Here is a 16,595-nt window from a genome sequence, read left to right on the forward strand (position 1 = left end):
GTCTTTCACTGACGCAGCCGTGCCTCGGACCAGCTCCACCCAGTGCAGCTCCGTCCCTGAGCCGCGTTTCGGGCGCCGCCTGGGCAACGACTTTGCGGCGGGCTCCTTGGTGCAGTTCGATTGCAACCCGGGTTACGTGCTGCACGGTTCCACCGCCATTCGATGCGAGAGTGTGCCGGACAACCTGGCGCAGTGGAACGACAGCTTACCCACGTGCATCGGTAACGACGCCTTACCTTAGCTTCCCTTTCCTTTCTACGCTAATATTGCGTCTGGCAGTTCCCTGCGGCGGAGCGCTAACCTCCCGCCACGGCACCATCCTGTCGCCCGGATACCCGGAACCGTACGACAACAACCAGAACTGCGTGTGGAAGGTCTCGGTTCCGGAAGGGGCCGGAATCCAGGTAAACTGCTCTTTCGCCTGACCTTTTCCTGTCATTGACTTAAAAGCTGAGCAAGCGGGACATCAGGAGGGGGAAGATAAGGTATTAGGATGACGGATGGATGCTTGGAGAGTGGAGGAGCATCCAGATAGGATAGCCTGATAGCATCTCATGCTAAGAGATCCTGGATGATTGCGCCGTCAAAGACAATAACCGTGACACAAGCGAGAGACGTCATCGTTGCGGCTTTGCGTGGCAGTTTGGGGTGCAATTACACCTCCGGGGCAGCAGGGGTCTCACTTGCAAACAACAAATCCTCTCCCTTTTTGAATAAAATTGTCATTTCTTTATTGTCCTTGTATTTTAACTTGATTTTGCGCCTTTTCATGTTAAATTTCTTTTTTGTCGTTTTGATGATGATGATGATTGTTTTTACGTTATTATTGTGTATTATTGCGGTGTGGTACGAGAGGTAAAAAGAGGTGGTGATGCAACTTTTATAGTATATGTAGTAAATGTAGTACAGCACATATAGTAAAGTATAGTTATGTTGATCATATAAGTGTTATTTTTTGTGTCGTTGATGTTTTTTAGATGTTTGAGCTCCTCACAAAAGCAAAAAATATCTTTGTCAAAGGGAAAGTAATGAAACGTATCTTTTTACAAAAGGCTGCTTTTCTGCCTTTTTTAGTCGGGAACTGAGATTTTCCTGAAACTTATCTATATTCTAATACTAAAGAAGGCAACAATGTAGAAAGATGCTTTTTTTTCTGCTGACAAGCGGGAGTCTCGTCTTCCTTTTGGTCGGCTCCATGCTCATATATCCACACAACACAACAGCGTGTGTGCCTTGAAAGATCAGTCGACTGAAGGGGTTGTCTTTTGCCAAGCGGCCGGGGTCGTATGAGTTTATAGTTATTTTCAAAGTAATGGTCAACTATATTAAATACATGACATTTTCATTGTCCGATTTTCAGGTTCAAGTGGTGAGCTTTGCCACGGAGCACAACTGGGACTCTTTGGACTTCTACGACGGGGCGGACAACCACGCCCCCAGGCTGGGCAGCTACTCTGGTAAGATCTAATCAAGCTCTGCTCGTTTGTGTGGAATTCCTGGAAAAGCATAAGATAGCATGGCATATCTGCATGTGGTTAGACTACAAAGACAATATGCGTTCCCTTGTAACGCCAGTTCTGTTGAATTATGCCGCATGAATATTCAGTTGTTGGGAATTCATACGTGCACACAGCAAAAGAGAAATAATGGAGCGCCACAAACCGTTGTTGAGCTGCTAATTATTTTGCATCATCCATCATTCATTACTGGGAAATATATCTATTTTTTTTCATTTTCTGCCGTGCTAACTAATGAGATTTCATCTGGAACGGGGAAAGGAAGCTAATTAATGGCCTGGAGTTGAGGCAGTCAATCACATCCATCACGGCAGCTTTGATGCTGCCACTAAACCAACACAAAAAGAAAAGTAAGCGAGTGCTGCCCTCACATGTAATCATCAGACAGGTTGTAAAATATCATGAACGCAGATACACGGCGGTGACATTTAGCACAGATGAGTAGCTTAGCCAAGGTTAGCGTTCCTTAACATGAAAGAACATCATTGAGGCAGAAACACAGTCGACTGTGACAGCTTGGCTTTTTTTTTTCTTTTTTTTTGACTTTGTACTGTTGCCTTGCCACTCTCTAACTAGGTCAGGCCAACATTTTTGCTTTCAAATGAAACACACTCCCTCAAAAAAAAGAGAGATCCCCTTCCATCTCCTTTCAGAGCGGCAGCCGTAAGACAGAAAAGGCTGGAAATGGAGATTTGGGTGAAGCCTTTGTTGTTGTTGCCTTTGCCATCAGATGGTCATCTCTTTGACGCCGTGTGTGTGTGTGTGTGCGTGTGTGTGTGTGTGCGTGTGTGCGATTGCAGGCACCACCATCCCACCCCTCCTCAACAGCACATCCAACAACCTCTATCTCAGCTTCAGCTCCGACATCAGCGTCTCAGCTGCTGGATTCCACCTGGAATACACAGGTAAAATGCTTATATACACTCTCCCATAACAGATGCCATCAATTCCATAAATGCGGCTATTTTATGGCTAAATTCTAATCTTCTAATCATCCCCTTTACTTCACAACTACTACCTATTGTTTAAATAGCGTGCCGCTCGCGAGCCGGTGAGAAAACTGTAGCTCTTCCTCTGGCAAGAGCAAATAATGAGCTAGCAGCTCGCTAATATAAGTATAACAGTCTGACTCACGGTGTCATCTTAAACTCATCACACAACAACTTAACACTGCAAAAGTATACCTAGGAAATATATGAACATTAACCCATATGAGTTTAAAATTCAAAAATTCAGATGTCTGCTGCAATGACATCAGCCTCCCATCAGGCTTCGTTTCCTCTGGCTCCCTCTGGTGGACATTGGCAGCATTGTAGTGCCAGCCATCTGCCTTGTGTGCTGCTTGTCCTCCAATGAATATGTTGCTCAGACGCAGCGTTATTTGTACTTTGTGTTATTTGTAGGATGACACCGCGAGTCAGACTGTTATGCCGTGTAATCACCTTCTGTGTACTTTTGCATGTTTGGTGTGTGTAATTGGATCCAATAAGCGCAACTGTACCACGTTTTGCTCAGCTATTGGTCTGGAGTCCTGTCCGGAGCCCCAGACTCCAAACTACGGCATCCGACAAGGAGACAGATTCATGGTGGGCGACGTGGTGCAGTTCTCCTGCGAACAAGGATACTCTCTTCAGGTAAGCGCACGCTCCGCTTGGGCTTACTTCATGCTAACAGTGTGCCAGATGTAGAAAAGAACGAAGAAAGTGCCATCATTAAAAGCGGCTGCTGTGATGTTGTGCAATGGAGTTTTCTTTCCCAGCACCGAGTACTTCGAGTGAATCAGAAGGAAATCTGGCTCTTCTTACAAACATGACACCACCACTGCTGTGCTGAATATCTCCTATGAGAATGGTTAAATGTTACTAATGAGGAGGCTTTTTAATGTAATTTAACTGTTTGTAGGGAAACGCGCATATAACCTGCATGCCTGGACCTGTGCGGAGATGGAACTATCCGGTACCGCTGTGTCTTGGTAAGTACACCTGGCAGGCAGGCAGGCGGCTTATTCACAAGAAACGTCATATTTCTACTTTATTCTGCTTTTTATTTGCTGTGTGGGGGAACAAGATGGGGACAAAAAGAGACAAGAACAACAGCAACAAAAACATAACAAGGGAAGCAAACAAACAGGACTACATCAGCAAATATCCATGATGCTTATAGAAGATGATCATGGAGAATATTGCTGAAGTCATCTCTTACCTATTACAATAACTTTTTCTCGTTTCAACAGAAAGTACGACTTTTTAACACACTTAATCCACAGCGAAATTCTTAATTCTTCAGGTTATTCCTTCGAGATTATGACTTTATTCTTGGGATAGTACAGCTTCATTCTTGTGTGATCATGATATTCCAAATCTATTCTTGTAATATTTGGAGATGAGACTGAAATTCATAAGGCACTCTAAGGCAAGGGAGGAAATGCACATAAAGTCGTAAGTTTATATGTCAAACCATAAGCAGCCTAGTCGTGTCCTAGTTTAAGGACTGTTTCATCCAAGATGGCGTCCCGCGAGCGTTTGCCATGCTTGTTGTTGCGTTAGCACCTGGGTAAAGCCAACACAATTACGCCGGTCTCCAGTTGGCCGTCCGCAGGCGGCAAAAAGCCGTGTTGAATAATGCATGGCTCACGCCGCAGTAATGCACAGGAGCCTTGATTACCTACGATGAGTGTGAGTGAATTTAAAAGGCTGTGGGGGGGAAATAAGTGCTCTTGCCCATGAGCTGCCACTGATGCATCCAAATTGGATGTTTATCTTTGACCTTGTGTTGCAAATTAATTGGATCTCGCGCTCGCAGCTTTTTTTGCCGAGTGTGATAGGGAATCTATTAAAGACTTGATTTGCTATTCACCGATGATGCCAAAGCACTCCAAAGCTCCGCTTTTTAAGCAGGCCGACTGTGTGTGTTTGTGTCATTTTGTCTTCTCGGTGTGTGCGTATCTCCAGCCCAGTGTGGGGGGGCTCTGACGGACGTAAGCGGTGTCATTCTCAGTCCCGGTTACCCCGGCAACTACCCGAGCGGCTTGGACTGCACGTGGAGCGTCAACTTACCTGTGGGCTTCGGTGAGGAAGGTTTTTTCTTTCTTGGAACATTTCTTCATGTTACTATGTAGTACTAAAAATAATACTAAACTTGACCTTGTGTAACCTTGTGATGGTTCAGCGTTACTATAGCTCTTGGTAAAGTGTCCCAGCATGTGTTTGCAGTAAATGTCTTTCCGTTATGTGAGGTTGGTGTATTTGTATTGTCCGACAGGCATCCACCTCCAGTTTGTCAACTTCTCCACCGAGGCCATTCACGACTACCTGGAGATCCGTAGCGGCAGCCCGGACACGGGCTCAGTCATCGACCGCTTCAGCGGCCCCGCGGTCCCCAAGCCTCTGTTCAGCACCACGCACCAGACCAGCTTCTTCTTCCACAGCGATTACTCGCAGAACAAGCCCGGGTTCCACATCACGTTCCAAGGTAAGCGCCACGCGGGTCGCTGGGGCGGCCAATCAAGGACAAACAGACCGGCAGTGTTAACACGGCCGCCAACTTGCAAGCTCGGGTGTTTCATTTCAACAACTTATCTGACGACCTAAAAAAAAAAAAAAGTCAAAATGGGTCGTGACTTTTGAAGCGCTCGCCAGAAACGAGGCGAGTCGTAACGATCAGCGCCAGGCGAGGAAATTCAATAATGACTTTTTTGTGTTTATTCTCCCTGGCACTGAAACCAGTTTGGAAGCGACTTGCAAATCGCACAGTTCAAAATCCCTGCATTAATGTGCAGAGTGTTTAGTCTCCACATAAAAATGACATTTCTCATGCCGCACCTCGTTTGGATGTCTAACTGCAGATGCAGTGGAGCTCTGACACTAATATTATTCTGCAACAAAACATGAACTCCACTCTGTCCCAGCCTAAATAATCATTTCTCAAACGCGGATGTGCCATTATGTGCCAAGAAATCTTCACTCTGATGTCATCACCTATTCTGCTCACAACCCCTAGGGGGTGTATTTGCATCATACTGTAATAGTTATGTATTGTTTTTATGATCATTATGATCATATATTACCACTAACTGTTGATTATCATTAGTGGCAACATGAGTACTGTGAAAAGTCATGTATGAATGATGATAAGAGACATGTGGTAACCTGCCCCCACCCACCACCCACTCCCAGCGTACCAGCTCCAGAGTTGCCCCGACCCCCGGCCCTTCCGGAACGGCATCGTGATCGGCAGCGACTTCAGCGTGGGGATGACGGTGTCTTTTGAGTGTCTGCCGGGGTACTCCCTGATGGGCGACGCCTCACTCACGTGTTTGCACGGGATCAGCCGTAACTGGAACCACCCGCTACCGCGATGCGAAGGTACGTATCGTATCGATTATACTGATAGGATAGGATAGGGGACCTATTTCACTCCTCTCTTATTTGGGGTTCCTGGCCAATTTCACTAATGTCCTAACTCAACAAACGACAACAGACTAAAGCCTCACTGATTGAAATCACGTACATGCATTTACCTTTTATCCTAGCCTGATGATTTTCTTTATAGAAGAGCTATTAAAGGACTTGGCTAATATTGTAGTACATCTCCATAAATATGTATTATTTTTTTAATAATTTACCCTGAATTGATTCCTATTTGTCCTAACTCTACTGTTGCTTCATTTTGTTACATTTTTAATGCTTAGAAAAATAATAAAAAATATTTGATAATTATTTTAATCATCACATTATTTGTTATTCTTAAATAATTTACATTGATTTGCATCATGATATTTTTCCCCCATTATTTTATTTTATTTTATTATTTTCTGAGTCATTAAAGTAGTCACTCTTATTGTAAATGAATGTATATTATTTTTTAAATAGTTTTACTGAGTTACATCATGGTTTCTATTTGCAACATATATACAGTCTAGTACAGGGGTGGGCAAACTTTTTGACTTGCGGGCCGCATTGATATGACAAAATTTACGGGGGGGGGGCAGACTATATATTTTACACGTAACAGTCCACCTGGTATTATTGTATCTGTAAAATTGTCATGCAATCTGCTATTATTATTTATTATTTTATATTTATATTTAAATATTTTAAAAATAATGAAATATTATAATAATTACAATAAAATTAAAATAATAATTAATATATTATTATGTAAAATATGCAAATATAACAATAATATTATATATAATTAATATAATAATTAGCATTAATATAATAATTATAATAATCATAATAGTTATAATAATAATTATAATAATCTAATAATCTAATAATAATAATTGTTATTATTATTATTATTATTATTATGTGCTTGTGTCCCTTTTTTCAGGAGCACTTTGTAAACAACAGACCATGTCAAAAAACGAAAACCATCAAAAGGTTGGCTCAGGCCATGATGCCAGGTTGTATGTTGAGTTTAAATGAAATACTTTGGAAAGATTGGGCGGGCCGTATTCAAACACTTGGCGGGCCGGATGTGGCCCCCGGGCCGTAGTTTGCCCACCCCTGGTCTAGGATATATTTTACATGCCTTTATTGATACATTAAGATTGGTCATATTAACTCTGTTATCTGGCCGTCCCCATTGCTGTTTAATATGCAGCGTCATTGAATTGCATCCTGACTCATTTCTATGATGAGTGTTTGATATTGAAGGCTGTAATGAAAGCAGAAATAATAACCAACGCAATTAAGAGAGCGTGTGACCTGTAACTCGACAGATGATTTCAAATAATACAAAAAGTCGTGTTGCAATAGGGCTGCAGGTAATTGTGGATGTATAATATTCCCTTTATGGTTGTGAACTCCGAGGGAGAGCTGCACGCTTGAAATAAAGATGAGATTCTTTGATTATAGCCTGGTTTATTCCAGATATTACTGTATTTCGGGAGCCGAGGTGCCGGGGTCTACCTCTCACCCAAAGACAGCTGGGATAGGCTCCAGCACCCCCACCACCCTCGTGGGGATAAGCTGTAGAAAATGAATGAATGAATGAATGTGTGTATTTCTCACCAGTTGGATGTACAGGAGGCCGTCGGGTTTGCAACAGGTTGGGTTCCTGGATGGTGGTCTGGCACATTGAAAAGGGGTGTTGCAAAGGAGGGAGAGAAGGGCTTTTTGAGAGGTGACCACTATGCTGTTTAGTTATCACTTTCCATTTCATGGGAGAAGATCCTTGATTTCGCCACTGAGCGTTTTACTTCACTTTTCACTTTCACTTTCCTTTGTGGTTCTGCCCCTCCCCAGAAGAGTCGGCCTCACGCTTGGGGGAACATCATGGAAGTTCAAAACTTAAGTAAAAAGAGCAAAAGTGACATGTGTGTGTAACTGTCTTTCCAGCTCTATGCGGTGGAAACATCACATCGTTAAACGGGACCATCTACTCACCCGGTCACCCCGAGGAGTACCCCAATTTCCAGGACTGCGTTTGGAGCGTAAGGGTTCCGCCGGGACACGGGATTTACATCAACTTCACCGTCCTCAGCACGGAGCCCATATACGACTACATCACTGTCTGGTAGGTGCCATGAGCTGGACGACCGGACATGCTAATGCTATATGAAGGTGCGTCACATGTCACACTCGCCCGAAAGGAAGAGGAAGACGCACAGCCTCTCCTTCCTCAAAATCGAAATCGTGCCACTTGACCCAGGTAGTGTGAACCAGGTTTAGCGCCTGTGGATGATTTGTGTGGCTCATTTTTTTACGTTTTACTTAACATCTCATGAAGCCAATGAAACAACTACGCAAAGATACCTAAGTACCTAAAGGACAACAACATGTCAGTAAATCACTAACTGCATATTCAAATGATTTGGTGGAATGAGGATGCCCGCAACCAGAAAATGGATGGAAGTTACTCTGTCCGCATTTGAAAGGTACCCCATTCCGTTCAATCCACATAACGATGTGCAGTCCATTTGGAAAATTCCTAACTGCGAAGATTGTCCGTGACCCCCCTGCCGCCTTGTGTGCCAATTGCTAAAATCACACACAAATAAAAGCGTCTGAGCCCAGCTGACTATCTCATCACCGCCGCCACTAAAAAGCGCCTCTCTGCAGGGAGCGCCGTCTCCATCGTGGGAGTGCCATTTTCACAGCAGGCCTGCTCAGGTCCAGTGCCAGAACCTGACAGTTTGGTTTGGATGCTAATTGCTCACATACCGGCAGGCCTACGGGGGCGTCGGCGGTGTAGTAGGACTGATTATATATGTCACGCGTGTTGCCAAGTCTTGGCGGTATGCACTTAGAAGCCATGATGAAGACGAGACCACCTAATGTGGATCGGAGGAGACCCTGATGCCTTCTCTTCCTCATCAAGTGTAATTAGCCCCATCCAAAGTCGCTCAAACAGCAGGAAATGACCATTTTAGTTAACTCCGCCATCATACCTTTTTAATCACGGACAGCGGGGGCTCTATTTGTAAATTCCACTCCCGCGGCTCAGCCTGACCGGGTCTGACCCGGGAGTCCACGGATAACTTCCTGTCCCGCTATGCTAACTGAAGCTACACTTGAAAAAGACTCCACCTTGGCCTCTAAACCAATTTCCTTTCTCCCCAGTAACATTTTAAAGGACCTCGTTGGACCTCATAATTGTATGACGGAAAATGACATCATTCTCGGAACATAAAGTTGAAATATGAGAGAAAGAATCAGCTTTTTTCTCCCCAAGTAATATTATTAAAGATTTTTTTTCAATGTGGTAATATGAAATAAGGAAATAACGTCATTGCAATAAAGTAAAACAGAGCATGAAGTTGATAGTAGGCTTTTTTTCTGGAAATATACCTCAGTGGACCTGGCGTCCCTTCATTTGTCAGTGTGTGACCCCCCGCTGGGGGAAGTGTGGACATCCCTTGTACGTACAGTCGGGTGTAGGGCCAGGTTAGCACTGTAGGAAGAGACATAGTGTACTGCATGTATACTGTGTTTGGTTTGGCACCATTCTTCCAACGGCACTTTATCTCCATTTAGAGGTGGTGGAGCACTTCCAGCTTTTGTCTCGTAAATATCACCAAAGCTCTATCTTTGACAACAAATGACCGCTTAATGAGAGCAGTAACTTACTTGTGTCCTCTCGCTCCATTCTTCAAACTAGTAGATGCGTCCCAACTTTGGAGGGCAATGCTGACTTTTTGTTTTGTTTTTTTTCCCCTTTTCCGAGCAGGGACGGTCCAGACCAGTCATCTCCTCAGATTGGCCAATTCAGTGGGAACACGGCGTTGGAGTCCGTCTATTCGACCTCCAACATCATCCTCATCAAATTCCACTCAGACTTCTCTGGAGCTGGATTCTTTGTCTTGAGTTACCACGGTAAGACTTGATGGACATGATGATACGTTCCCAGCCTGTCATTGGGAAAGCGTGGCTGCTATTTGAAGCATTACACCAGCGGCTGTACTTCCTCTTTCTTTATCTTGGGCAGCCTGGCTTGGAGAAAAATAACCTGAGTTAGTTGTCAGCAGTTGTTACAAACTACACAAAAAATGTTTTTTTCTTTAATTTTTTAGCAATTAAAAAAAAAAAACGATCTCCTCATCATACCCATCTATGCTGTCAGGGCACTTGAGTGATAGCAAGTCAATTTTAGATTTGAGTTCAAATTGGCCCTGCACAAAACGCCACCTTGGTCTTTATCTGTATTTCCTGTTATTCCATGACAACCCGTTTAGGCTGGAAAACCTGGAAGGCCCCCGCCCTCTACAGGCTCTTGCCAAGTACTTTTTTCCCCTCTATTGCTTCAAGAAGTAGTGACTACATGTCATGTGATGATACTACTTAACATTATGTAAATTCCACTTGATTGATATGAGTCTCAGCAATAAAAAATGATGAAGCTATTCATCATACCCGTCTATGCTGTCAGCAGGCACCGGAGAGAACATCAAGTGACACCTACCAAAGATTTTATTTAGAATGATGTCCTGTAAAACTCCTCTTGGCTCTGTGTCTAATTCGTTACATGACTTTACGACAGCCCATTTAGGCCAGAAAACTAGACGGGCCTGAATTACCAGCAACTGCCAAGCAGTTTCTGCATCCTTTCTCTGGTGTATTTCCATGTATTCCATGACAGTCTGTTTAGGCACCAAACGACGGGCCTGCGCCCTCTGCTGGTTGTTGCCAAGTGGTGATTTTTTTTCCTGTACATTGCTTCATATTAGAACCTCATAGAAATTAATTCCATACAAATTTGACACTTTTTAAATCCCAAATTGAAGAAATAACGGACATAGTACAGTAATCCCAGACCTGACCTCGATGAGTGAAATCTGGCTGCCCCATCATCTCGCTCTATGCATGCAGTATATTTGTACTTGTTACAACTTCAACTGTCCACCCTCGGCCATCTCTGTGTGGAGTTTGCATGTTCTCCCCGTGCATGCGTGGGTTTTCTCCGGGTACTCCGGTTTCCTCCCACATTCCAAAAACATGCTAGGTTAATTGGCCACTCCAAATTGTCCATAGGTATGAATGTGAGTGTGAATGGTTGTTTGTCTATATGTGCCCTGTGATTGGCTGGCCACCAGTCCAGGGTGTACCCCGCCTCTCGCCCGAAGACAGCTGGGATAGGCTCCAGCACCCCCGGGACCCTCATGAGGATAAGCGGTAGAAAATGAATGAATGAATAACTTTAACTGCAGCAGCCATATAAAGTGTTTTAGCTGAATGGGCACGTACACAGTATGACCCACGAGCCTCAGGTTATACACCCCCGGTGTATAAGGGTGTTGGATAATGAGATAGGAGTAGGTAGTCATCCCCATGAGGAAAATTTGCATGTTCCAGCATACTTTGTATCAGTAGAATATTTAAAAACAAAGAAAAAAATGATGACTGGGAGGACATGAAGTTGAGGAAGTTAACGTGACGTGGAAGCGGCTCCGAGGATGAGATTAGTGATATCAATGTGTGCTCTTAGGATCCTCTCCCGCACGCCGCTTGATGGATAGAGCATGCACACAAACATGCAGAGCAGACCACAGGGAGTTTTGGTATGCATGAGGGGCCGCGGCTACGTATCGGCGTGTCTCATTTTCATAGTCAATTTCATCTTGACTTACAGCCCTCAGCTCTCTTTCTCTCTTGCTGGGTTACTATGTGATCTACGGTCATGCGGCGTTATCGATTCCAGCCTTTCAGCCCCGGTGGCTGGTGCTGTTTTATGATGCAAGACAGGTTGTGTATTTGTGTAGCCGCTCTGGCTTCTGCTGACCCAACCAAGCGTGCTCAAGGAGTTTTTTTTTTTTTTTTTTTTTTTTTTTTTTTTTTTTTTTATTCAGTCATGACAACACCAAATATTGTACACAATATTGACATCAATAACATAATCACAAAATCAAAATTCATGTGTTGAATAATAATGACTGAAAAGGCATAGGCAGAAGCAAACTGCTTATAAAAGCCTATCCTATAATTTCAGCTTTTTAGGCTACCAACCTCCAGAAAAGCAAAGAAACAACAACAGAAAATTAATCACACTTATAAACTTCAAAAATAGCTTTACAAACCATTTTCTTAAAAGCCAAAAAGGAATGACATGTTTTTAAATTTATGTTGGCATCATTCCAGAATTTAACTCCAGTGATGGAGACGCATCTCCTTTTCATACCTTTTTTAGCTTTTTGTACAGTAAATTTACAAACACCTCTGAGATTATAGGGACTCTCCTGAATTGAAAAGAACTTCTGTATTGAGTCAGGGAGCGTTTTTGATTTTGCTCTGAACATAATTTGCATTATTTTATAATAAAACAAATCGTAAAATTTCATGACATGAGAATTTAGAAAAAGTGGCTCCGTGTGAGCATAATAATCAGCCTTATTAATGATACGTATTGCTCGTTTTTGCAGTTTTATTATTGAATTTATGGTGCTTTTAAAAGTGGATCCCCACAATTCCACACAGTAAGATATGTAGGGAACAATCAATGAATTGTAGATCAAATGCAAAGCCTTGGAATTCAATACATATCTGGATTTATAAAGGATTGCAAGTGATTTTGACATTTTCCCTTTGATATATTCAGTGTGTTGTTTCCATGTTAATTTTTGATCAATGACAACCCCAAGGAATTTAGTCTCAGAAACTCTTTCAATGTCGACATTACAGATTTTCAGTTTAACATTACAATCGCTTTCATTTAGATTCCCAAAAACCATAAATTTTGTTTTCTTAATATTTAAAGATAATTTATTGACATCAAACCAAGTCTTGAGATTTTCCAGCTCCATTTCTACACAACGCAAAAGTTCCTTTAAATTCTTACCAGAGCAAAACAAATTGGTATCATCTGCAAATATTACATATCTAAAAAAACCAGTTACATTGCAGATGTCATTGATATAGAGAATGAACAATATTGGACCAATCACTGATCCTTGTGGTACACCACATGTGATCTTTCTAAGTGCTGAACTAGTGTTATTGATTTGTACACACTGGTGTCTATTCCCTAAATAACTTTCCAACCAAGAATGAGCAACCCCTCGTATTCCATACATCTCTAATTTCTTCAATAACTGTCTGTGATCTATGGTATCAAAAGCCTTCTGCAGATCAATATACAGACCAATAGAACACTCACCATTTTCATTTGCATTTGATATTTCTTCTACCATTTGCATTACTGCAAATGCAGTAGTTCTACCTTCTCTGAATCCGTATTGATTTTCACTTAATAATTTATTTTTATGAATGAAGAGATTTAATTGTTTCACAAACAATTTCTCTAAAATTTTTGAAAATTGTGGCAAAAGTGATATTGGTCTGTAATTTTCCATACAGTGTTTGTCACCATTTTTATAAATTGGGATCACTTTTGCTAACTTCATGTTGTCAGGAAAGGTCCCTTTTTGAAAAGACAGATTACAAACATAGGTCAAAGGTCTGACAATATAATCAATAACATCTTTAATAATTACTGTATCAATGGAATGGATGTCGAGTGATCTCTTATTTTTTAATTTTCTTACAATTTCAATAATGTCAGTTTCATGTACCCCACTTAGAAACATAGAACTAACATTAGTGTTGATCAAATTTTTAAACATGTTTTTGTTGTCATCAGATACAGTAATCTGTTTTGCCAAAGAAGCTCCAACATCTACAAAGTAGTCATTGAACTCGTCAACAATATTTTTTAAATCATCCACTCTATCATTAACTTTATTTATAAAAAAATCAGGAAGTTCTGAATTATTATTTTTATTCTGAATGATAGAATTGATTACCTTCCAAGTTTTTTGTATATTATTTTTACTGTCCTCCAACATTTTACTGTAGTATTCCTTTTTTTGAGTTCTCATAATAGTAGTTAGTTTGTTCTTATAACGCTTATATTTTTCCTCACTATCACTAGTTCTCTGCTGTAAAAACTTTTTGTACAGTTGATTTTTCTTATTGCATGCCTTTTGCAGACCTTTTGTAATCCATGGTTTACCTTCATAATGATCTTTCACCCTACACATTTTTATAGGACAATGCTTATTATATAATTTCAAGAATACAGACAAAAATGCATCATATGCTAAATCTGGATCATCGACATAAACCTCATCCCAGTTACAATTCCTAAGATCCTTCTTTAAGGCTTCAGTTCTTTCTGGTGTTTTTAGTCTCCTTAATTTGCAGGGAAGTTTATTTTTATCAGTCGGACATCTAGCAATTAAATTATGCACAACTACAAAAACAGGAAGGTGGTCACTGACATCACTTATGAGCAAACCACTTGTTACTTGTTGATGAGTATTTGTAAAAATATTGTCTATAAGTGTTGCACTCTCTTTAGTTATTCGACTCGGTTTATCAATTAGAGGCCAAATACCTAAACTGAACATTGTGTTGCAAAATTCTGTTGTCATTTTATGTTCATTCCATTTCATTAAATCAATATTGAAATCACCACAAACAAAAACTTGTTTCTTATCACATACCTTACCTAAAATGTCAACCATGGAATTAACAAGGGAATCAATACAAGAGCCAGGTGTCCTATATACACAACTCACAATAATACTTTTCAGATTCGTGGAATGAATTTCAATTGTCAGACTCTCCATGATATCATCCACAACCGTACTGTCAACCACTCTACACTGAAAGTCTTTCTGTACAAAGAGAGCCACTCCACCACCCCTTTTAGTTTTGCGGTTTACACTAAAATGATTGTATCCCTCCAATATGAAATTGGAGCCCTTTTCATTTGTCAGCCAGGTTTCACTGATGGCAATGACTTGAAAACTATGTTTTAATGATTGCAAATTTTCTTTGATTTGATCAAAATTTGCATAGAGGCTTCGACTATTAAAGTGTATAATTGAAAATCCATCCAGACCGAGTTCATTAAACAGATTTTCCGTGTAATATTTGGACCCAGCGTTCCAATCTTTATAAAAATTTGCATCTGGATCAATGTCATTCTCAAAGCTAAATGATTTATGTTCATCTGACTTCAAAAAACTTAAGTGTGACTCCTCATATATTCTATTGAGACAGGGCTCAGCTAAAAAGTTTTCATTCTCATAGAAATCATCATACTCCTGTTCTAAAGGAAAATATATTTTTTTATCTGTCATATCCTAAGTGAAAAAAGCAAATATCCACAAAAAACAGCAAAACAAAATCACAAATTTTGTACGATGTACAAAATATAATACAACTGCTCTCTATAGAGCACATGGTATAACTCAAAATAAAAAGCAACAAATTCTGTTTTCATACTTCGCACTAACTCTTTATCTTGCTTCTTTGTTCTAATAAACCAAACAAACATTTTCCAATCCTCTAAGTGTGCCATTTGCTAACCAAGCTGCACCTATTGTCACTTATATTGTTCCAGATCTCTCAGATTCCTCACTGCAATCACCTTTGCCTGCTCTGGTGGTCCGTTTAACTTGATAAATGTTTTCCCATTTCTTGTCCATGTTGCTTGAATTTTATTTTGTTTTCTGAGTATGCGGCTATGTCTAGCTATTTCAGCATTTTTCTTTGTCAAATGTTCATTTATGTACACCCCTGTGCCCTTTAGTTTTTTTGCCTGCCGTAGTAGATTAATCTTATACTTTCTGTTGGTAAGCTGAACAACAATGGTTGGTTTGGCATTTTTATCCTTATGTGGAAGGCTGTGGCAGGCTGAGATGTTCTCACTGTCCAGATCAATGTTCTTACTGCTCAAAAATTTAACAACTTGTGTCTCTAGTGTGAGCAGTTCTCCAGGTGGTGCATCCTCACCTTGCTGGTCGCTGGCTGCAGCCCTGGCATAGCTGCGATGTCTTGTATCCAGCCCAGTGATGATCAGATCATTTCCCCTGGAGAACTGCTCCAAGTCATCGATCCTTTCTTCAAGCAGATGGATCTTCTGGTCTTTAAGTTTGATTGTGGCCTTCAGCTCACGGACTTCTTCCACTAGGCCCATCAGACTGGCTTGCTGCTTAACCACTTTGCTGATCTCCTCAGACATGAAATTGAGCGTTTTTTTAATCTCTTCCAGCTCTTCTGCCAACTTTTTAGTTGTTGTCGCCATGTTTTCAACCTCTTTTACAAAAGGTATGCTCCAGGAAGCTTGAAGTTCTGTTGCTGGTCACTGTATGCTCTCAGGCCTCTTTCAAAGTTCACGGTCAAAAAACACCAGAACTCGTCAAATATCCTCAAAAAATGAACCAAAAGAATACTTTATCACCAACAATGCTTTCATAGCACATGGATGGCACCAGTATTTTGGTGATTTTAAACAGATTTGCAAAGAGACTCTGACACAGGAAAATTAGTGGCAGCCATCTTTGATTTGCCTTTGTTTGCCTTTGTTTCCCAGTTCCCAGTTCCCAGAGTTCAATTGCAACAAAGCGAGGTTAACTAAAAAAGAATAAAGCAGAATAAATGGTGCAATACATGCGCCATTCTTCCTTTTATGTGTGTGTTTCTTTGAAACATATCCCCTCTCTCCCCGGCCTGCTGTGCCGTGTCATCTGTCTCCCCAGCCTACCAATTAAGGGTGTGCCAGCCCCCTGCAGAAGTGCCCAACGCTGACATGCTGATGGAGGACGGCGAGCTGGAGATAGGTGAGCTG

At 41.4% G+C, this 16,595-nt stretch overlaps 1 protein-coding gene and 1 long non-coding RNA gene across 4 annotated transcripts in view; one reads left to right on the forward strand and one right to left on the reverse strand.

The window, feature by feature from the left end:
* csmd3b (CUB and Sushi multiple domains 3b) overlaps positions 1–16,595 on the forward strand; it is a 240,614-nt gene that overhangs the window by 194,837 nt on the left and 29,182 nt on the right. For both annotated transcript variants that reach the window (XM_058047094.1, XM_058047093.1), the window contains exons 36-47: positions 18–221; positions 280–404; positions 1,361–1,457; positions 2,318–2,422; positions 3,033–3,151; positions 3,420–3,489; positions 4,469–4,585; positions 4,779–4,988; positions 5,693–5,881; positions 7,865–8,042; positions 9,696–9,841; positions 16,507–16,587. In XM_058047094.1, coding sequence (XP_057903077.1) covers positions 18–221; positions 280–404; positions 1,361–1,457; positions 2,318–2,422; positions 3,033–3,151; positions 3,420–3,489; positions 4,469–4,585; positions 4,779–4,988; positions 5,693–5,881; positions 7,865–8,042; positions 9,696–9,841; positions 16,507–16,587 — 1,641 coding nt within the window. The remainder of the gene's footprint in view (positions 1–17; positions 222–279; positions 405–1,360; positions 1,458–2,317; positions 2,423–3,032; positions 3,152–3,419; positions 3,490–4,468; positions 4,586–4,778; positions 4,989–5,692; positions 5,882–7,864; positions 8,043–9,695; positions 9,842–16,506; positions 16,588–16,595) is intronic.
* Positions 3,502–16,350, reverse strand: LOC131101749 (uncharacterized). Of its 2 annotated transcripts, XR_009119296.1 has the most exons (4): positions 15,761–16,350; positions 9,596–9,954; positions 7,538–9,419; positions 3,502–5,007 (listed from the first exon to the last, which is right to left on the reverse strand). It is a non-coding gene; the product is annotated as an uncharacterized LOC131101749 (long non-coding RNA). The 2 variants fall into 2 exon arrangements; XR_009119295.1 differs by lacking the exon at positions 3,502–5,007 and having other exon boundaries at positions 6,881–9,419.

This window comes from Doryrhamphus excisus, chromosome 14 (genome assembly GCF_030265055.1).
Source record: "Doryrhamphus excisus isolate RoL2022-K1 chromosome 14, RoL_Dexc_1.0, whole genome shotgun sequence".
Classification (NCBI taxonomy): domain Eukaryota; kingdom Metazoa; phylum Chordata; class Actinopteri; order Syngnathiformes; family Syngnathidae; genus Doryrhamphus; species Doryrhamphus excisus.